Source organism: Drosophila willistoni (genome assembly GCF_018902025.1).
Source record: "Drosophila willistoni isolate 14030-0811.24 chromosome 2R unlocalized genomic scaffold, UCI_dwil_1.1 Seg200, whole genome shotgun sequence".
In the NCBI taxonomy this organism is placed as follows: Eukaryota; Metazoa; Arthropoda; class Insecta; order Diptera; family Drosophilidae; genus Drosophila; species Drosophila willistoni.
In genome coordinates this window covers 3,564,580-3,588,932 of record NW_025814051.1, presented here as the reverse complement: position 1 = coordinate 3,588,932, position 24,353 = coordinate 3,564,580, and the positions used below count along the sequence as shown (strand labels likewise).

Below are 24,353 nucleotides of genomic sequence, written 5' to 3'. Positions count from 1 at the left end.
ATCTACCATCAGCTCTGCTGTCTGCTATTTTATGCAGTTTTTGCTACTTAGAGTCGTTTGAGCGATTTATATGAAAGGCTCCATCCATTATAAAACATCCATCCACCATCCTGCTGTACGCTTGTCCCATTTCTTTGCCTTTCTCTCTTTCTCTCTGGTCTTATCTGGACGAGACAGCGAGGCATCCAAGTAGAGTCACGGTCGCCATATCGAATAGATCTCTTTTTTTGGTCTTCCTCTCAAGCCATCCCTCTCTGTCACTTTGGGTTAATGCATTTCAAATATTGACAGCTATTTGCCAATTTCGTTTATACTTGAAAACTGTAAGCCAAGTGGCCAATACAAAATCGAAAGATGTCTGCCAAGTGTTGTCTATAATTTTCTTTTTTTTCGCTTTTTTCTCATAAATAAGTGGAAAGTTTGGCTGTAAATATGAAGATGCAAAACTGAAAATATGAAACACACAAACACAGAATAGTTCACAGAAATTCTCATTGCCTTTGGGCAATTTCCATAAATATTTCATTTAGCGTAACTTATACACTTTTGAGTGGAAAAGCAAAAAGAGGATGTTCCACGCTGCTGCATTTATTTTTTATGCTCTTCTTGTTTTTGCTTAGTTTATCTTTTGGTTTACATCTTACAAGTGCAATCTCTCTAGACATAGTGTCCCCTGCTGTCTTACAGTCACAACTCATACACATTCACATTTTGAATCGCATTCCCATCCACATTCGCAATCGCATTCACATTCCTATTGTGCAGCTTGTTGCATTCGTACTTGTCATAAATTGGCAAAAAGCAGCAGCAAAAGTACAGAAATATTTTCAAATTTTTTTTACCAAAACTTGACATTTTGATAGTGCTCCATGACAGAGTCAAAGTCAGAGAGAAAGAGAGAGAGAGAGAGAGAGGGAGAGAGAGAGAGAGAGAGGGAGAGAGAGAGAGAGATATGGAGATAGGTAGCCAAAGAGAAAGACAGAAACTAGTTGAGATACTCATAGGAATGATGTTTAGCTTAACAGTCTGCAGAAAATGTTTGGTCAAATCGCATTATTTATTTGCAAGACGGAAATAATGTCTCTTTGGTTCTTTTATGCAACTCCTGGAATAGCAAATCCTTTGCAGAAGAGTTGTGATACTGAAGACAAGTTCAGTTTGAAATTGTAGTGGACTCAATGTGTAATTGGGGTTTAATTTAATTATTTTAAAATTTGTACAGAACTATAAATATGAATATAAATTTGTATATTCACGTAGAAAACAAAAATGAGTACAATATATAAATACTTACGAGTTTCTATTAAACTAATTAATAATGGGTTGAATTTTTTCGGGAAAAAATTTGAAAAGATAAAAGACCAAACACTGTAAGGCATTCAGAAAGTTAGTATTTCCAGAGGATGTTCTTAAAATTTGAAAAAAAAAAAACAAATGTTATATAACTAGTAAAAAATGTTTCATCTAAAACATTAATATCCATGCCAATTATGATCAAGACATTAAAAAGATGCTCATTAGACTATAAAACGATGTTTAATTCAAAGTTTATATGGTTAGATGCTTAAGATAGGCTAAAGTTGATTGAGTGAATTTCAAATCCAACCATTGTCTTACAGTTTTCTTTGCTTCCAATCCTTATATTATTGTAATTTAATGCCCATTTTCAAGTTGAATGCATCCGATTGTTATTGCCGTTATCCTTTTACCAATTTCCTGTGTTGTGTCTTGCCTTAAGCCATTGATGTATGTATGTATGAACGAGACAATGCCAATTGATAATAGCCTCAGTCTTTGGGTAATTAGCGATTGCCAACCCTTTCTATCTTGCCAGACGAAGTCAATTACAAAGCAATTGGTTGACATAATTTAGCCAGAGAGAGAGAGAGAGACAAAAGTACCTGCTAATTGAAAGTTATTTATAATGACTTGGCAGGCATTAATTTAACTAAAGCAACTGGAAGGACACTTCTGAAATCCATAAAGAGTCTGGATTTTGAATAAAGACATGGCTAATGCTATTGAGTAGGACATGGCCGGGATAATGGCGCATTTAGCATACATTAAAATACTAATTTCCATCAAAGTGGCAGCAGAAAAACCAAGCAAAAGTCCTCAGCAAAGAGTCCTGCTTCTGTTGCTCCTGCTGCCAGGCGGTGCCTTTTAATAGAGCCACACTAATTACATGCCGTTAGGAAAGTGAATGCCAGGCAAATGCTGAGAAGTCAGTTTCGTTGTGTTGGCCATTTGTGGGCGTGTGTGTGTGTATATGGGTGTAGGTGGGTGTGTATAATGATGTGCCTAGCTCGCCCGACTCGGTGAATTGCTCCTGCTCCCAACGTCGTTGGCTCATTGCCCAGTCTCCGGCGTCTGCCAGAGCTTCGCTCGTCTCCCAATGCTGCAGCAGCAGTCAAATTTGTAATTAAAGCAACGGAATTTATGAAACGTAACATTTTTGCAGTTTGCTAGCGCCAAACATACTAGTTTATGCGCAAACATATTTTGTAACATTCCAAAATTAAGAAATTTTCACAGATGCTTATTTAAGAGAATTCACATGAAATTTGTTAATTTAATCTTAATAAATTCTCATGATATTAAAAAACATGTGTCTGAACAATTTGTGGAATCCTTATTTTAAGCAGCTCTAAGATTAATTTAACATATGTTTAAATGTTAATTGTAAATAAGTTTATTTTTGTATATGATTATATGTTCTAGAATGTTAGACATCATTCTAACCATTCTAACCATTTGGCCATTAATAATTTTACTGCCTAGAACTATAGATTCATATCACAAATAAAATATACATTAAATTTGTTTGAATTTACGACTAATGATGCATTATTGAAAATTTTATCATTTGTGGACCTCTTTGCGAGTATAAAAAGAAACGAATATGTTTCAATTAATAGAAGTTATGTTTTTGTGGTTATAAGTTGAAGTCAGTATACGTCGTTTCGACTACAACCAATTTTAAACGTTCTCAATGCAAATTATTATTTTATAGAATTTTCGACAAATTTTCAATATTTTTAATCCAATCGGCTATAAATTTGTAAAAAAAAAAGTAAAATTATAAACTAACACATCATATTTTTGTCGATTTGGAAAATGTTTTTTTTTTCATCCTTGATTCGCCAAACTCTGAGTAAAAACATGAAATAGAAAATTATTTTTAAAAATGCATTTTGATCACTATTACTAAAATAAATTGATTGGCAGATCTCTTTGATGAAATTATTATTAAATACCTCATTATTAAGAACGCCTTAATCTACATTTCAATAAATAGAAGACTTGGTTCAATAAGGACTTTTTGAAAATATAAAAGATACATATTTTTCGAACTGAAATAGTTTATTAAAATAAGTCCCAAAATACTAATTTCTTTTGTATATTAATATAGAAGATTTAAGCAATTCAATGCATTGAAAAAAATGTTTTTAATTCAACTCTAATTTTGCTCTTGCTAATTTATTTAATTCGTAAATTTTGTTAAGCGCATAAACACACATAAATGAGATGAAGGAACACGGAGTGTTTATGTTCCTTTTTTTTTTTTTTTGCTTCTGTTTTCCTCATTTGGTTTCTCGCGTAATGTTTTCTTTTTTTTTTTGTAGCCTGCTTTTGGAAGTTAATTTTGTGCACAGTTTCTTTTTTTCTCTCTCGTTTTGGGTTCTGTCAGTGAAAATTCAAAAGAATAATGTATTATGTCTTTTTTCTACTGTTTCAAAGCGGTTACCTCACAAACAGAGACACACACACTCTCACATATACTTTGATCCGTTACACATATGTACGAATGTGTATAAGTATTTGTTGTATCTCCAAAGCTTTTCAAATTTTACGACCATATATAAGCCGGTAAGCAGGCAAACTGGCTACCTATCCACATAGAGGTCCTGCGAATACATACTCGATTTCCGACTATGCAGCAAAAGAGAAATATATATGTATGTATGAATATTATTGCAGGCTCGTCCATTTCGAGGTCAGAGGGTAAAGGAGCTAGAGGAGCAATAAGGGAAAAAAAGAGAGTAATATATAAAATTTATTAGCAGAAATTATGATTATTTCGTTGCTCTTTTGCTGCGTGTATTTTTAATATCCACTTTTACTTCCTTTTTTTCTCCTTCCTTTTGGCCTTTATTCATCATCGTCTTGGTCTTCTCCTGCATTTTAATGGCCATTGCGTCAGCCTTCTGTCTTTTGGCCAGCTGCATCAATTTCGTTGCTGCTGTTCCTTCTGTTTTTCTTACTCGCTTTTATTTTTGAGTGGAGCTCGTTAAGCTTACTTTAATTTTTACTTGAGACCATAATTTCAGCAGCAAAACAATTTTTATACTCTTGGCAAAAGGTAAAATTCATTTTGGTCATAGATATGCCACGCATAAAAGAAAGCATAGAAAATAAGCATTCGTCTGTTTAATGAGCGGGGTCCACCTAGTCCATATTTTTTTTTAAATTTTCTGAAAATAATGACTGGATTATCTGATGAAAAATAAAGTTTTGCAGGTCTTAAATAATAATTTGCAAATTTAATAATATAAGATTTTCTAAATTGAAAAGGAATTAGGTACAGCAATTAATTTGAAAGCAAAAGATTTCAAAAATGTTGAGTTAGAACCCCTGCCTCTTTTGTGTGTTGAATTGAATACTGATGCCATATCAAATCGACGAAAGAAGAAGTATCTAATTTTTCGATTTCCGTCAGACATTTTACTCTTTTTTTTGCATTAACTTTGTTTAGCGAATTTCATTTTATAAAGGGTATACAGTTTTCGTTTAAATCGTTTTTCGTATTACTTCTGCATAACATTTTTTGGTTTTATTTCTGTTCCACAAAATTTGCGTGCGTTTAATTGTGGCGAGCGTTTTTCTGGTCAAGCTGTTTTGATAATGAAGCATACCAAATTATTTGTGGCTTATTGTAGTTCTTATACGTGTTGGCTGACCGCTAATTGATTTGGTTTTTTCTTTGCATTAATTCATAATAAATTAAGCCGATGGGTTAAATTAATTTATTACCATATAGTGTACACAAGTCAAGACTCCAACTAAATAAATTATGGTTTTCAATTTCTATACCCCAAAAGTATGCAATATAAAAGGCACACAATTTCACCATATGCAGCCTATAATATTCATCACCTCCATTGCCAGGAGCAGCAACCGCCACCAGTACCACCACACCCCATAAAAAAAAGACAAATGACCCATTAAACGCAAAACTTGTGCACTTTCATTGCAAATAGCAGGCAAATGCAAAACAAAAAGACGAACAGACCAAAAAAAAAAAAAGGGGAGAAAATGGAAAAAGGAAAAGAAAAATATTGCCCCGCAGCCAAACGACAACAAACTCTTGATTTTTATACCTGCAGCAGCTACTGGCGCAAAAGCAAAAGGATAGAAAACGCTCATAAAACGTTAAGATATGCGCCAGGATCCACGCAGCGTTTCGTCTATTTTTCACTTCGGTCTTGGTTCGCAGGGGTCTTTTTGGGGAGGGGTTTGTCTTAGGATTTGTTGTGCTTATGAAAGCATTAAACTTTCCTCATTTAAGGCTGTGCGCACTTGAGTTGCCTTTTTTACTGCAATTTCTGCGTCCTTCTTCAGTTCAGTTCTTTGTCGTCTGATTATGGCGCACAGCTCGCAGCGTTCGGTACTTCATGGTTACCCAGTAGATGAGCGAAAACTAAAAGAGTTTATACGCCTTGCCTTAAACCATCACAAAAATTACGACACTCAGCAACTAAATCAAGTGAGACCAAGTGGTCTAAGCTTCTATTAAACTACTTCAAAAAAGGAACAATTTTTTCTTAAGTTTTCAAAAGCCAACTTGAATTATCCTATTAACAGAATTAACTGGTTTTTAAATGGATTCCCGTTGATAAAATATTTTGTCAATCCTTACAAAGTCTTTTTTCAAGTCTCTTTCTATTTTGCAGGGTATAAAATTGCTTACACCAACTTGTACCATTTTTGCCATTTCTTCTTTTTCCGTATGACAATAAGGCAACTTTATCTGTAAGAGGGGGTGACTGGGACTATCTGTGTGTGTGTGTATGTGTATGTGTGTTAAAAAATATTATGCAATTTCTACATTTACACACTTGAACATTTTCATGTCGTCCCGCAGCGTTTTAAGGGTAAAGTTTTGTTTTCTTTCTCAGCATCTTTTTTTGTTTTTTTTTTTCTGTTGGCTCAAGCCTTTTTTCTTAGACAGTTGATGAGCTGACTCGCACTCAAACACACACACACACACTCATATGCATAGAGACACAATTGTTATAAATGAATTTGCAACATGTCGCCTGGGTCTGGGTTTGCCGCCTGCTCGTTTCTGTTAGCATGTGGGCGGGTTTGGCCTATGCCCCCTGCCTCTTTCCCCTGCATTGCTCCCGCAGTGTCACCATAAGCACAGCCGTCGCCTTTTGCTTCAGTTCGCAGCTTTACAGTTTTTCGCTCTAAAAGACGCCATTATATTGTGCTGTGTGCTGCCCTTTGTATGCCAGTGAGACTTCCTTGAGGGATTTGAGTTTGCCATGTCTGCTATGTTTGCCTTTGCTTTGGCTCCCCCTTGTAACCCGCCTCCTTATCGCCGTCTTTACCCCTTTGGCTCCATTGTTTGTTATGTGTGTGCGCTGTTCGGTGTGCTGTGTGCAAAATGCGCTAAAAATAAAGAGTCAGTCTCTTGCACTATGACGACTGTTGAACTTTGACTCGCCAACAACTGCAAACTATTGTATAGTATAGTAGTCGTAGAGAGTTTTGGCCCACCATTCTGCATTCCAGGCATATGTAGAACGAAAATGTAAACCGCTTAGTTTTACCTTCAACAGGATCAAACGTGCAAGAAGCCAAAGCCTCACAAAGTCAGAGCGTGTCTTAAGCTTGAGGAAAAATAAGTTGAAAAATATGTTTTTTAAACTAAAACTCAAGGCTCTTACAAAATATTAAAAACAGAAACTGTTCATGATTTAAATTTGTTCGCCCATTTCAAAATTAAATTCCCTTTAATCTAGTTTACAATTTCACTTTGTCTTTTCAGTAAAAATCTTTAAAAATGTATACATGGCCTAAATAAAGCTGATCAGCTAGGTCAGCACAAGCACTATTAAATTTAAAGTCTAAGATGAATCTTAACTCTACTACATTCATATATATATATTCATAAATAAACCTCTTATTAGATAATAACAACTTGACTCGTATAGATATCTTACTAAATTCATGCGGAACCGATTTAAAAACTAGAATAGAAGAAATTTGTAGATTTGATTATCAAAAGAATAGTTTCTTTTAGTTTTGGCCATAAAAATTTGTTTCCCTTATCCCTTGGCATTTAGGGTGGGTCTACGCTTTTGAACAAACATAACTGCGAACACATCTAAAGAAAAAAAATGTATATAAAAGTGAATCGAAAAAAATTGTAGTAACATTACATTTAGCTCACGGCGCAACGCTTATATTTGCTTTCTCAAGGCAGGCAGGCAGGCAGCCAACAGTGGCAACAATAATAATAAAACAACAGAAAGAAAAGAAACAAAAGATAGAGTAAAAGAGATGGAAGCAACACAAACGAGGAGTCGACGAGTCGACGATGACGTTGACGTTGAGTGCGAGTCAAGAAATAATAATAACAAAAAGCAAACACACAGACCCAGACTCAGGGCTACCTTCTCCATACTTCTCTATCCTCATGTGGGAGTTTTCATACGGCGCCTAGCAATTTCACACATTTACATAGTAAAAAATACACTTACACACACACACACATGTACCTCCCATATGGGTGGCAAGTCCCCCCGTGCCCTGAAGTAGCAAAAGTGTCGTCGCATAGCGGAAGTGAAAGAAGTTGTCGCTCTTTCCCGCTCGGCTGGGACGTAGAGCACAAAAAAGGCGCAAATTATATTTCGTTGTAAGGCAGCAGCAAATACAAACACACCGATTCAGAGTATGTGTATGTGTGTGTAAGTATGTATGTATGGGTGCGTACGTGTGTTTGTTATTACAAATAAACAAACAAACAAAAAGCATCTACATATAAATAACAAAATTTAATGGTCGCTTGCACCATGGGCACCAAAAAAAATATAGTTACTTTACTTTAGTCATTATTTAATAATGCAATTAATTAAATTTAACTTTGTATGGAAATAGATTTATGAATTTAAATACTAGTATATTTTATTACATATTTCAAACATAATGTAATTCAATTATTTTAAAATTTTTGGTATATTTTGTTTAATTAAATTAATTTTAAATTTAATTTTAAACCTAATATTCGTATGGTAATTGATGAAACGCAAAAATTTTTTTAAATTATGTAATTTGTTTTTTTTTCTACATATTCGAAATTTCGCTCCATGGTAAATATTTTTCAAGCAGTGGCCCACAAAAGTAGGCAACATTTTTTTGTATGTGACCACAAAAAGGGTGCGTCATATCAACATAATTCACGCTGTGCACAAATGCCATTAATGCTCACGCACCCATACTTACAAAACCCTCGAAACACAGTCACACACACATACACACGCGTCTAGTGGGGGACACCCACATGACGTATGAGTGACTTTTATGTTTTAATTGTGCTACAGTTTAAAATGACGACCCTGCAGATGGGACTCCCTCCCAAGACCTTTTAATTGGCAGTGAAAAAGCATTCTTATGCCTATGTCTGAATATTTATAGGTGTGTGCTAGTGTGTGTGTGTTTGCTGCCTAGATAATTATGCAAAAAAAATTGTTACAATTATATCGAATTTAAACCTTTTGCTCATTAACATGGCCTTAATTTATGGCAGATTTCAGTAATATGAGATTAAATGAAAATTTACTGTCGTGTAAAATAAAACTACCGCAGATTATTAATATTTCAAGCGTCCCAAAAAAGAATTTGCATTAATTTAATTTAAAATAACATAATTTTAAAATTAAAAATTGTTTACAGTACTTTAAAAAGATCAGAGCAATGGAATAGCTTTAAAAAAAAAGAAGGAAAATTACCCGCAGCGGTCAATTCTCTGTCATAGGCAAAGGGCTTCGGGCCATTGTCCAACCCACAAAAACACACACTCTCACATAGAAAGAGGGAAAGAACAAGACAACCGAATTAATTAAATAAGAAAAAAGGTAAACCGAGAAGTTAAATAAAAAACAGGAAAGACAAACTGTGCACACAGTAAGTGAAACTTGAAATTGAATAAAGCCCGCAGCTGAGACACTGAGACGCTGCCAAAGGAGGGTCGTTTGCTCGACTCAGCACTAAGGCCAAGACAAAGGAAGACAAATGTAAAACAATGCCAACAAAATAACGCATCGACTTATTTATACCTAGTATATGTGTATGTAAGCATATTAAACCAGATGAAAGAAATTATTTCCACCCAAAAATCTGAGAAATTTCTTACTTTAAATTCTTTATCCTAAGCCCTAGCAACTTCTGCTACCTTCTTTGGTAATAATGAACTACAATATATAGTTCACCCTGGGGAATGATAGCTGAAGGCTTCGCCCTTAGTCCTGAGCGTAGATTATATTCAATGCACATGGCAAATTTCCAGTCGAAACACCTTGGGAGTCATGTCATTTGCCTGGGTTTGGGTCTGTGCTTGGAATTGGGTTTTGAATGTCTCTCCGACACTGCAGTCTGTCCGCAAGGTGGATAAGAAAATGACGCAGTGAAAGAAGCAACGCGCCCACATGATTAAGGTTTCACAATTTATCTAATACAATTAGTCAAAAAAGGTGAGCCGCCTGGCTCCCACTACACATACAACTAGTGCTTTGTGGTGGTAATCGTAGAAGCTTGCCAAGGTGACTTACATTACATTAATGTCAGCCACTTTGCTTGGTTCCTCTTTGCTCTCGCCCCCCATTGTTTCATTACCACCATAAAAATTGTGTTTTTGGGGGCGGGTCTTCTTCGGTCAGAGGTGCGTCGACTTTTCAACTTTTGACGCTCGAATGCAAATTTTTGAGGATAGTCCAACAAGCCACAAACTCTAATGACTGTTGGCAGGCGGCAAGGGGCCAAGAATATTATTTTGTTCTTGTTTTCATTTGAGGGGTGTGCGAGTTTGAGTGGGTGCATCCCCAATTTGGCTAATTGAGATATCCGACCAAGGGAAGGGGTAAGGTGGAGCTCTTCAATGTCATTGAAAGATTCGAATGCACTTCAACACTCTTTGATTGCTTGCAATTGCAAAATTGAAAAGGAAATATTTTGTATGAAACTTTTCTCAACTGAGTGCCAAACATTTTTGCCCAAATGGATATTCTAACCACAAATATTGGCCAGTTTAATTGAAATGTTCTTTGATACATATACATAATTTGCGAGGGTTAAATTTCATTACTCAAAAGATATACACACACACACACACTCACACATTTAGAAAAATACACAGCCGAAGTTACATAGACAACTGCCGACATTTAGCCATTAAGCTTTGGCCACATTCTGTGTTATGTGTTGTCTCTAGTTTTGTTTCAATTTTTTTTTTTTTTTATAGTTGTTTCCTCTGATACAAAACCGCAAAATGGCAACAAACTTTTTTGTTTTGTAGGTTTGACTACATTTTACCACCATGTTTAGGTGGGGGGACAGAGAGAGTGGAGGGAAAAAAGCTGACAAACTTCAACAACTCAATGCACTCAATCAATGCACACACAGAGTTGCTGCCGCCTTTTGTGCCAAAACACTCAACACACAAAGAACCACTCATCACAAAAAACAACACACACACACAAAAACAAAAACCCCAAAAAAGAGAATTCAAAATTTATAGTGCCATAGATAAGGCTGGAAATGGAAATGGAAAAATCAACAAATGATTTTTCAAAAAATCACCACAAAAAAAGTGCAAAGCCAACTTGATGGAGCCCATTGAACAAAAAACAGAATAAAAAATGCAAGCGACTTTAATGTTTTCTTGTAAACAGATTGATTTTCAAAATGATAATGGGCCCCCAATCTTTTTGGCAATACAAGAGAGCACAAGGAAAAGACAAAAACTCGTTGCCAAAAGCCGCAAAAGCCTCCAACAAGAACAACAACACAAACTTAAACAACAACTTGAACATTCACAGACCATTTGGCGGCTTAAGGTTCACATTGAGATTGAGGTTATCGCTTAATCGCATCGCTGCTACTTGCCATGCGGCACTCGGCAATATCTTCGTCTTAGGTTTCTCTGTCCTTATTGTTGTTGTTTTTGTTGTTTCTGTTGTTGCTTTTCTCTGTTTTACACAAGTATTTTATGCCGCCGCCTTTCGTCCGGAGCCCCAATCATTTTTCAATAAACAAACAATTTCATGGGCTGCTTGTCTGTTGGCAAAATCGGATCTAAGCCTCAATAAGCAGCCAGCGACAAGACGCACTTCCCCTCAGACGTCGCACCGCTCATCTTACCACACCCAGACAGAGGCAAGCTGATGGCTATCTATGTAACTGTTAGGCTGTTGCTGCTGTTGCTCAAAGGAGTCAAAATTCCCATTTTGCTTACACTGGGCAACATGGAATTCAAATTGCTTCCGCTTTGCGTACTTGTTAGGGTCAGTTATAAGCCAGAAATTGAATAATGAAAGAACACAAACAATAAGTTTTAGTCATCAAAAAGCGTTAGGATTTTCTAAACTGCTTCATTTCTTTAAAGGGGTTTATTAACCATAAATGTATAAACTACAAAACATTTTAAAAGGTATAAGTTAGACGGCTAAAAAAGTGTTTTTTTTGAATAAATGGAAGTCTGATAAATTCTTTAGTTTATTTTTAAAAGGTAAGAATAAAAAGCGCCGCAAGTTACGCGCTTTAAATTTGTATCTTTGGATGTCGAGTTTCAATTTACGATTTTGTTTGTAGTATCTTTAATTTTGTCATGCATCTCATTATGCTAAATCAAATCTAGGTCATGACAGACAATATTTAATAAAGGATAAAAAATATTCACCAAATTACAAACAGCAAAATAATGTTACATAGTGTTGGAAAAACACTTTGCGATTTGAATTCTAAATTCAGATTAGCCATTTCAATTGGATGATAATTGTTTTCTATGTTTTTTTTTCTATTAAAGTTTTTGTTAGTTAAACAATTCTAAAGAACGTGATACGAATTTTTGGGGGCCAAAATCCGAAATAAAACGCAATATCCTGACAAATTTCAAGTCAAACAAATGGCTAAAGGGAGATCCGGAGAGTAATTACAATGAAAGCCAGCTCAAGTGAAACAGAACTAAGCAATTGTAACTGTATTGGTGTGTACTATTGTGTGTGTATGTGTGTGTGTGTGGAGAGAAATGAAAAATTAAACAATTTTCTAGCTGATGCTGCCGTTTGCTCCCTTTTTTCCTATGCCAAAGAAAAGGAGGAAAACTAAACGGATTGCAAAAATTTAACTGAAACATTTATTCTACAAAGCACTAAATTATTCGTGCCAGCCTTAAAAAGGATATGGATAAATACTGCCCGAATTCCTTCTTACTTCCAACATTCCGTATCTATCTTTGAATGTACGTTTGTGTGTGTGTGTTTCCTTGTATTCATGTGGCAAATCGGCAACATTATCGTCATCCTCATCAGCATCAACAGCTGCAACTCTTGCCAAAAGTCATAAGAAAGAAGCCAAAAAAACAGTAGAAAACAAAGCCAAAATCAGATATATTTCTACTTTCCTGGCTCTTGTCCTGATGCTGATGCTGCTTCATTAATATGCGCAAATTATAATGAAAAGAGGATGAAAAAAGAATGAATTGAGAATGCTGCAGAGACAACTCCATTCAACTTGACTTTGCGACATGATTCGCATTCATTTCATTTGCGTTCATTTGTTCGGTCGGTCTTTGGGTTTCAGTTTGTTTTTCTTTTTGTTTTCGCCAACGTAAGCGCTTTTAATTTTCAGCTTGCATGCACAAAAGTATGCAATATGTTTTACCCTTCTCCAACAAAACTCGCCCACAGTAACTGCATTTATGCATGCATGACATGGACATGGCAAACTCTACCCCCAAACCCTTCATACTTACACACTCACACTTACACACACACACACACATCTCATGACAATGGCTTACATAAATTTTAAGCTCCATTAGCAAAATGCTTCAGCCACCATCGCACCCAGAGGCGTCTCTTCTATGCTGCATTTTTGTGTATCAAAGTTCAAGTGCAAGAAAAGTTTCCTTTTGCTTTTATATATATTATGAATTGCATATTACATTGGCTTGCCAGAATTTCTAGAACATTAAAGAAAAGTTTCCATTCCATCTCACCTAAGGGCGGGCTTATCCCTGACTAATTTGTATATAAATTGAAGCTACCAACATCGTAGAAAGTGGGTCATTTTGTGTGAGGTTAAAAAGGTGCAACTTAATATAATTTTGATAAGAAGAAATTGTTTGTCTCTTATTTGTTAAGTTTCAAAATATAACTTTTTGCTGTCGAAAAGTTAAAATTTTTCAAAAATATCATGTTTATCAGAGTTTTTTATTGTTTTCTTATTTTTAAATTGGTTTCATCCAACTGTTATAATATTATAATTTATTTGTCCTTTCTTTGCAATATTAAAATCATCGCAGCTGTGAAACCAACCAATTATTGACATTACGAACATTCCATCAACATTTAAATGTTTTCCGCATAGGCGAAGTTTGTACGCACTTAATTAGCCTTAAAGGAACTGTCAGTTCGTTGACTTCTTTTAACAGTTTTGTTCTAAACTCTTTTTTGACTAATGAAATGTGTCAACTTTTTGAAAATTTAGTTTATAATTTATGAGATTATGCCACAAATTGGTCTGAGTTGATTAATATTAAATTAAATATCAAAAATATTATACAAGTTTTAGTAAGCTTAAAGGAAGTTTTTGAATTAAGCAATGGGGCAAGTAAATCGTGTTAATTTAAAGACGCTTAAATTGTTTTTAAAATATTTAAATATTTATTGGAAATATTGGCCAAATGGCCATTCCTTATCTGAAATGATGACAATAACTGCTGATGTTCATCTGAAACAACCATCAAGGAGTCTGTCAGGCAAAATTTGATGTGCTACAAAGAGGCTAACCAAGTTGAAGTATCCTTTAGTGAAGAGGTAAAAATTGTACGTTTATTCGCACAATAACATATATGTATGTATGTATGTGTGGTACTACCTACCAATATATGTATGTATAGTGCTTCATTGTCTGTATGTATTTATCGTTAAACCATGATTTACGCTCATTATTTGTTCACCCCGCTCTATCTTGCTCCATTTGGTTCGCTTTTAGGAGACTTATTTGCAATTGTTTTTGTTGGTGTTGGTGTTGGTGGAAAGCAATTTTCCCACACAAAAACCGAACGGAAGGGAAAACCCAGCCGACATTTATGTAACGCCATTATATTCATTAACACCACACAGACACACACACACACTTACGTATACACCAACATCAGAAAGCGAATTGTTGCTATTGTTATGCAGTGCACACACTGTCGCTCTTTGTTTGTGTGTGTGGGTGTGTATGTATGAGCTCGCGACCAAGTGAGATTGTATGTGTGCCTTTGACTGTGTTTATTTTAGCTGCTATTTCTTTCTTTGCCTGCTTTTTTCAGTGGTTGGCGTCAGTAATTTGCTCCTTATTGAGATGTTGTTTATTTACCGAGCAATTTGTATTCATTGTGCGCTCATGTTACCCACATACTTATACCCCAGTCCGTCCCTTATACTCGAGTTCCTACTCTCTGTTGCTCTATGCGGTATATATAAGACAGCAGCAGGATTCAGCTAGTAGGATTCCTTAGTAGTTTACGATGTGCCTTGTAAGTTATAGTTTCCGCAACTCATTTCGTTGTTTGTCGAATTGATTTTTATGCCTGACCAGAGTCCTACTTCTGCTGCTGTTTTCGGGCTGGCCAAAATAATAATTGTTTTCCTTATTCTCCAAAGAGAAAAGGGCATAAGGAGAAGAGAGAGATCTAGCAAGCGAACGCACGAGCTTTGCATAGGCTACTGAAAAAGTAGCCGGGTTAAGCCATTAAAAGCTGAGTTAATTTATTTGCAATTAGTGGATTTTTTGCTTCTTCTTTTTGCTTTTGTTGGTTGGTTTTGTTTGCTAGGTCAGCAAATGGCAGCATCGGTCAGATGGTCTGTGGTCAGCAAAAGGGATTTATTTGGTTATCGATTCAACGATTCATTTAGTTGGTAGCAGTCAAAGAGAATTTGATTTTGAAGTCAACTTTAACTTCTTCTTGTCCTGTTTTTCAAAATACAATCCCAATGGTATGGTCCGGTTCTTTTCTTAATCATTCTCAGCAATTATCTTATCTGATTGTCTCGGAAAAATTTATTATTTATTCTTTGCAATTTTGTAGCTGGCGCAAGTAGCAGGGGATGGCACGATGGTATAATCTACTGCCCCGTGTACTCTGTGCGGGCCCCAAAAGGCCCAATGGCCAGTACTTAGTGGGACGCAAAATTTCCCATTTCCCTCTACCTTCTTGGGTCCGGCCGGTTCCTTTCTCTTGTTTTGTTTTCTTTTCATTTTCTATATACAATTTTGTATTATGCCTTTTAGTGTGTTTTTCGTTGTCTCTGTTGCTTTTTGTATTTTGATGTTACCCTAGGGAGCGCTGAAGTAATTGTTGCGCTTGCCCTCTGCCATGCCCTGCAGTCAGTCCTCGCCCACGATATTTTAAAGTAGGACCAGCGGGCAAGCGAAAGATTGTTCTTAGTTTAGTGAATGGAAAAATCAGGAAACTACAGAAGATTTTAACATCAGGTGATCGAGGAAACTACGGAAATCATTTCACAAAATATTTAATTTCCTATAGGAGGGCAAATGGTTGTTTCTCTTGCAGATTGCGTTTGAAAATTCAATTTGATGATATGAACCCGATTTATATATCAAATGCAATAAATAGTTTTGGTTAAATTAAATTCCTCAATGCAGTGAAATGCAACATCCTTATATCCTTACACCCTCAGACACTGTCCGACTCTCTACTGATTCAGCACGCTGGTCCGTTTTGCTGCTGCTGGTCCGGACATCTTATGAACTTTTACAGCTCCATTATATGCAAATGATGAAAGCAAGAAAACAAATATTGCTACCTCGGGCAATGGCCACACACACACACACACACACACACACACACACACACACGCACAACATGAAAGGCATTGTGTTTGGCTGCTGGCAGGATGCGAGAGGCACACGCCTTCGTCCTGCTGGTTCATATGCAGACATTTACATAAGCAAACAGCTTCTTCTTTTATGTGGCTCTCCTGCTCCTGGCTCGCATTTTCACACACGCACACTCATACACACACTCACACATATCTATATCCTGGCTCTGGCACATGAACTACTAATAAACCAACATCACTACCGCCAACACCAACAACAACAACAACAGAAACAGCAACAGGGCAAACGGCAACGGATATTAAGCTGAAACTGCCCGGAGGACAACACAGGCCCAACAACAGCAGCAACAAAAAAAGAATGTATAACGAAGCTAACTTTCGACAAAGACCAAAAGTGACCGTTACCATTACCGTTACCATTTTCAATCTTTGAGGATGCAACCAAAAAATACAACAGCAACAGCAAGAAAAGCAAGAAAAATGTTGATCGACTGATAGCTTAAGCAAACACCCTCCAGATATTGAGCAACAGTTGAGTCCCTGCCACAACTACAAGTACAACCTCAAAAAATCGTTGCCATGAAAACAATTTTTGAAAATTTCCATCAACATGAAATCACTTTGTGCCCTTAAAGAGATTGAAAACAACACAAAGAAGTATCTTCAGACCAACAGTTTCTTAAAGTGCACTATGTAGCATTTCAATTGCCAAGGCGTGTGCTTTGAACTTTGAATTTAAATTTGTTAACCAACACTGTAAAAGATTTTAACTCCTGATATTGAATTATAAATTCTTTGAGGGTTTTTTTAAATACTGGCATTGGATTAAAAATATGTCCTTAATTAATAAGGTTGAAAAAGATTTCAAATTAGGATTAGTTTCATTATGCTCGTTTAAGCCTGTTAATCAAGTGTGACCTTCTTATAGCCTCAGTGGGCTTCTTTATTTCTGGTTAATGTTGTCTTTGAGTCCTACTTTAATAGAAGGATAAGTAAGATTTTGAAGAGCAACCATTAGAATTTAAGACAATTTTTAACTTGTTTGTAGCTGAAACGCGATATTGAGCGTTGGTATTAATAAATGGCATAAAAAGATGAGGTTTTTAATAAATAGGTATATCCTTATGTCCTTATTATTATCAACGATACTCATATAAATGACAACTAAGTAGGCAATGTATTAAATTGTCGTTTTACAATAGATGAATAACTAACAATATGTTTATGCAGAGACACCCACACAAGAAGCTTTTACACGCAAGCACGCAAACAAAGATGCATTCACAACACACACACACACACAACACAAACCCAAACACACACGAAATGGAGGCACTTGCAGCAGGCACTTGCAAAATTTTGTGGCAAAAGTTGTGCGACATGTGTGCAAGCGAGTGACATTAATGAGACTATGGACAACTTTAAGAATTGCCTTGCCGTCATGTGTGGAAAAAGTTTTTGGAAAAATAGAAAGTACGCCAAAAGTAACTCTCACTAGTTTCTATTCAAGACTTGGTGTGTGTGTGTGTGTATTATTTCTAGTTCTTTTGTGTGCTGCTGCTCTTTTAGTTTCGGTATTTGTTTTTCGCCATTTCTCCCACTCATTAATTCTGCTTAAGAGTCAAACTGCAGATGGAAGTAAAGTTTTCCTTGGTAATTTAAGGAACTTTGTCATTTGGCCGCCTTATACAAACGGAAAAGACAATGGAAACTTGGGTGGAATTAATATGCTCATGCTGCGACCTCTGCCAAGTGAAAAATCAATTTCCCTTTCTCCACCCTACACACACACACACACACACACACACACACACACACAATTTTATCTCTCTATCACATACACACTGAGTGAAAAAACCAACTTTCTTTGCTTTTTATCAAGTTTTTTTTCTTTGGGAAAAAAGTTTACTTGGATGGCAGGCTTTTATACTTCATTTGGGGTTAAGTGATTAAATTTGCAAAAAAGCGAACGAAAGCTGAAGAGGTGAAAGTCAAGAAACTTTAACTCACTCACACACACACAAACACATATGACACAACAAATTGATAAAGACACCTGGCAAGGGAGCGCTGGGGGGGGGGGGCTCAAACGTTATGAATAGTTCACTGTGATATACCTTTTCATCAGTTTTATGGAGTTTAATGTCATCATATCTATAGAATTCTCTTTAAGAATTGGCTCCTGACACACATAAAAGAGACATGACATTGCACTCCTCTGTCATTTCGTTGTGCTTACAACAATTGCAACTCATCTTTCATGTCCTGTGAGTGAGAGAGTCAGTCATTGAGTGAGTGTGTGAGTGTGTTACTGCCTATGTATACCATAATATCCTTTCACATTTTATTACACTTGTAATGTGCAGCGATTGGTAGCTGAGAACGCAAGTGAGCAGTCATCCTTGAGAGTGGAAGTATCTATGGATCTATGTGTGTTTGTTTGTATTCTATGTAAGTGTGGGTGGGCTTGTCAGTGTGTGTGTGTGTGTGTCTGACAGCCACAGGCTCTGTAATATTGTAGGACATGGAAGTGTGTGTCAATATTGACAATAAACAAGTTTGCCATAAAACGCTACACAACTCAGACTCTCTCCAAACTTGAAGCATCTAAGTGGGCGTCTGTGTGCCACGGATTCTCTCTCTGTGTGTGTATGTGTGTGTGCCACAAGTTGAATGCTCAACCAAGCAGGGAGTAAAACTAACTGCATACAATCATATAAATCAGAGATACTCAATCACGCTGAGAGGCGTAAGAAACCATTCCATGTCATCGCATTGACTTATTAATCAAATAAATAATATATATTACAATATATACAATGTTTTGTTGCCGTTGGTCATTTTTTTTTTTAAATTAACAAATGGCCCTGACATGCAAACACAAGAAAAAATAAACTGTTTTAATTTATAAATTATATGCATATACTTTTTTTTTATAAAATTATAAAGTTAAAGGCAGTTATTCAAGTCCCAGTCCATCCCTTGCCAATCAGTCATTGGGTTGACATTTATGCAGACCGAAACTTTTATAATTAATTAACATAACAAATTTATATACACACACACACACACTTACGGAAAAAAGCCTTAATGTAAAATACGGATAAAACCAGGCAATTTGCAGAAAAAAAACCGTAAATCAATCATTGACATTGGCACATTAAAGATTTAAGCTTGGTGCATAGTGGGCTGAGTGCTATGCAAAAAGTGTGATACAAAAAAATGTACATGAAATTGTTGATGAAATTTGATGTATTTAAGCATAAAAAACAAATTTTTCATCTGTAATTTAGAATTGCCATTAAAATAATTTCCCCATGAAACGTTGCTAAAGCGCTTTGAAGGTCTATAAAAAGTTTGTTCCCATCAATACAAAACATTTTTATTGGTATCATAAATTGCATAAAATCATTTAATTGAAAACATTTATTTTCTTTATTCGAAATTTAAAAATAAAATTTATGCAAATTTATTAACGACTTAGTATTAAATAAACGTAGGAAACTAATTTTATGTTGATTGGAACCATTAAGCAAGAAAACTATTATGAAATGATCAAAAGATCCTAAAACATATTTCGATTTTCAGTCGAATTTATTCTCCGTAAAATATATTTAACAATAATTGTTTGGTTATAAGCTATCGTTAGATTTTAATCAGTTCTCCCAACTTATCGTAATTTTCTGATTTTCATTATCTCATTGCAGATTTTACAGTTGGCCTGCGTTTGGTTGAAGTACGCATACCAAATTACGTGATTAAAGGATCTGCAGCGCAATTGGAATGCATGTATGAACTCGATGGCGAAGCCCTTTACTCGGTCAAATGGTATAAGGATGGCAATGAGTTTTATCGCTATGTGCCCAGAGATATGCCACCAGCTCAAACGTTTCTGCTGCCAGGTGTAAATGTAGATGTGAGTAACCCCCTCAACAACAAAAAAAGGAGACAAAAACCAGTAGAAAAATAAACTCAAGAGACAGTCTGTAAAGCTGTAGCCATTGTTTTTGTCTGTCATTTCGAGTGTGTCGCACTAAAAACTAACATTAAAAACAACGTTGCATACTTTTGCGGCAAGCCCGAATTACAAACACAATACACTACGCCATATGTGAGCACAAGAGTGGCAAGCGAGGTGTGGCCAGAAATTGTTTATCACGGCTCCAGGTGGCGGCAATGCCCTCTTGTGGGCTTGTTACAAAGCCCTCACGGCTCTTGTTTGTCGAAACCAAATTTACACTCACCGACCATTCAAAGTGCTCGATAGACATGAAAGTGCAACTTACTATGCAAAGATCGACGACTGGCCTTAGCCACCATGAGCTAAAGGGATTGCTATTGATATTCCATAACGTTGTTACTGAATGGATCGACAAAGCTGGTGAAAACAAAAGTAGCGCCTCACCAAAAGTGCTATTGCTCCATTATTTTTGCCACTAAAAACTTTTGCACGTAAAATGCGCTGCACGTTACCGTTTAGGTTACGGCCATCCCACCAAAAACAAAAAATACATCGAACGCATACAAAACCCATGTTGCTAGTGCCAAAGGCAGCACTTCCAGTTCTTCCGATGGCAGCCATTGCCTGGGCACCGCCTCGTTGAGTTCGAGATAAGCACGTGAGTGCCACCAGACATCCTAAATAGGAGCACACATATGTGTATGTGTGTGTGTGTGTGGGGAGGTGTGCGTGGTTGGATAGGTACTTGGGTCTATTTCTAGCCACTAATCGGCTACCGAAAAAGTGAATCCTCTTCTTGCTATGCATGCGTTTTGCCAAATGCCTGGTCGTTGTTCGTGAGTTCCTGCTTTTGGCGCGCAATGTCTGCTGACTCCCTCTTATTCTGTCTATCTATCTGTCTAACTGTCTGTCCAATGGTCCAAGAACTTTGAGTGCAATAAATTTTTCAAGTTGCGCTTTTCGTTTGCTATGGGCGTGGCAAACGCAGACAAAACGTGTCCATAATGCGCGTTATAACACAACACATTCGCTTTACCAATTCACACACAAATGTATGTGACAGTGGGAGCGTAAAGCACAAAATAAGTTCAGAAAAATATTCAAAAGGGATTGAAAATAAGTCAAATCAAGCTTTTTCCAGATGATTGGTTCTTCCAACTTTAGGTATTATAAGGAAATTTATTAGTATATGAAATAGTTGTGAACTATTAACCTAAATATTTTTCACAAGTATTAACCACTATGGCCATCGGCTTATATGAAAATTACATCCATAAACTAGCTTGGTGATTCGATTAATGATCCAGCAAAGAACTGCTCTCTCAATATAACATTGAAAACTTTTGTTCAAATATATATTTTCATTGCCTCGTATATGAATATGAAAATTTAATCTGTAGTTTTTCCATTTCATGCCACTGTTTGGCTTGGACTGACTGAACGATGTTTTTGAGCCCCAGATACGTTTGCTTTGGCACATGTTATTCGAGAAAGATTTCCACCAGCGATAAAGCCGAGTGACTGATAAGAATGATGCCCCGACCAGGCTAATGGTTATATCCAACTCCATTGGCGGATATTGTTTTAGCATAATCGATTTGAGTGTCTTTCCGAAGGGGAGAAGATGGTGTTGGTGGGTGTCTGCAGGTGCGGGACATAAGTAAAAGTTGTTGTTATTCTGTTTTGGTTTTGTTTTATTGCAGTTAGAAATAGTTGAGTGCGGCCTGGGGTTGAAGAGGGGATACGATGGATAGATAGAAGGCGGGTGGGTAGTAGTTGTTTAGCTTCGACATGGTACGTGAACGTGAGGTTTACCTTAGCTCAGTGCTTGTGTGGTAAACTATAAATTAGGTTAAAACAACGGCTACGACCATAACAATGGGAATTCGAATGAAAAGGAGTCCAACAGCAGCAACAGCAGCAACAGCAGGAAAAAAAATATAAATAAAAGGGAAAAAGCAAAAGAAAAAAATGCGCAATAAAAGATAACAAAGTGCACTTTTCGCTTGGTCAGATAAACGTGAAACAAGAGCGAGAGGAAGCGAGAGGGAGCGAGAGCGAGAGAGTAAACGAACCCAAGTAGAGTTGGATTTAATGGCTTAAAGTTTAAGTGAAATATTTGGCTAACCCTTTTTTGGTCCGACATTCAAACACTGACCCTTAAAGCGTCCGCAGCAGACATTTAAAAAGCATTTCCAAAAAATAAAAAACCCTCAAAAAGAAGAAACATGAAGGAGACTCTGAGAGAAGGAGGTGGGCCGACTGGGCAGTTTACAAAAGCAATTACGTTACATTAACGTCCAGAGTGGCTGCTATTGAAACTGCCAGTGCCAAGCAAAGCGACAACGTCAAGCTTCAAGTCCAGCTCCTGTCTTTACGAACGATCCTTCATTCCATTCAATCCCACCCCATATACCTTACTCCCCTGCATTACACTTATAACTTTCGTTACTTTCGTTACTCATTCAACAATTTTTTAATTGCAGTTGCACAACTCTAGTGATGCCACTGTTACGCTCCGCAACGTCAATCTTCAGTCGGCGGGACGCTTCCGTTGCGAAGTATCCGGTGAGGCGCCATCATTCCAAACGGTCACCGAGCATGGCGACATGGTTGTTGTGTGTAAGTATATACATACTCACTACATTTATATACATAGATATGTATCCCACTGTATTTGTATGTCTTTCGGTAAGGCGTTCGCTAAAAGTCAAGCGAAAACTTATAATTCTAATTAGAAATTGTGGGCATTGGCTCTTGCGGCTAAATGGCAGCAACGGCAACAGCAGCCACAATTTCCAACTTCAACTCTGTGTCTGAGTCTGACTCTGTCCACTGACTTTCGCACTGAGTAAATACAAAGGAAAAAAGAAAGAAGTCTTTCTAGGGACCTACATAGCATAGCAGTAAACGACGGTATGGGCAAAAGACATAAAAAAGGATAAAATAATAAGGAAAATAGAAAAAGAGAGACAACTTCAGAAGAAGAATGAACATTTTCAGTTATGTATGTGACATAAGTTTTAAGAAAACTAAGATTGAAATTGTGACTTTAGCTCGGCATTAAGCTTATAAGGTTATCATGGAATTTAAAAACGGAACATTTTTTCGAATATTTTAAACGAAATAAACACATGAAGCTTTTCAATTTTGTTTGACTTCCCTAATGGCCTGTCTAAATACTTTTATTAATAACATTATGACCAGATATAATTACAATGCTAAATACTTAAACAAATATCGCTAAATGCAGAATATGATTCAAGATCAAAGAATAAATCTGTACTTATAATTAAATCAAAATATTAAAGTTAAGGCTCTTTTATTACGATTATTTACGATAAAACTATTTCACAACAACTTGATTTGTTAGATGACGAACCGACTAACCAATCGTAAAGAAGCATTCACGTATTTAAATCAAACAAAATTCTATTCTCTATTACATTATACTTACAAAATTTCTGCAAGCATTAGACTACAATGCTTTATCAATAACAATTTATTTAGCTCAACTTTGATTCATCAACTTGGTAAACCATATTGAAATATTTGCTTTAAAAACTTTCTCCTTTCACAACTGAAGATGATTTTATTAATCAACAACAAAGAGGAATTTCTCTACAATGTTCCAAGTGTGTGTGTGTATGTGTTGACTTCAATTCGCACAATTCAATCGGAATTTGCTCATTTAGAAGCTAAACAAGGCAAACTGCATTTGACAGGCTTCATTTGATTTCATGTTTATAATAAGCTTAGTAAGCCGAACTGTCCCCCAGAGCACAAATACATATATGCGAAGAGGTCGGGGCCCATTCAGTTGTCAGTCGGGCCCCAAACCCAAAAGCTTTATCTAACTCAATTTGGGACCAAAAACTTGTTGGTCGTTAAGGGCGGGCGAGCCATTAAACCATTTTTTCCTCTTGAAGGGAGACAAAAAGATACACACTGAAAAATTTCATAAATTCAAAACAAAAAAAAAAAAAAATATGGCAAGATATCTAAACCGAAACAAGTGATAGGTAAATTTTTGTAGTAGCTTAAAGTGTTATCTTTTGTCCTTTTTTTTTGCTGCACTTTTGGCCATTCTCAGTTATTCTTGGCATTCGTATGCAACACACTTGGGGACCTTTGAACTGGCGTTGACATTTCGTTTGTTCAATTATAAACTTTTGCGTGGGCGTGCTGGCATTTCTCTCCTTCAATATCTTTCTCTTTTGTTCTCGCCTTTCTCTATATCCCAATGTCCT

General features: G+C 36.3%; 1 protein-coding gene across 1 annotated transcript in view; it reads left to right on the top strand.

Moving 5' to 3' along the window:
* The window catches only part of LOC6641605, a 65,198-nt gene that overhangs the window by 38,688 nt on the left and 2,157 nt on the right, over positions 1-24,353 (top strand). The window contains exons 2-3 of the mRNA XM_023175463.2: positions 19,850-20,058; positions 22,590-22,725. Of these exons, the coding sequence (XP_023031231.1) occupies positions 19,850-20,058; positions 22,590-22,725 (345 nt within the window). The remainder of the gene's footprint in view (positions 1-19,849; positions 20,059-22,589; positions 22,726-24,353) is intronic.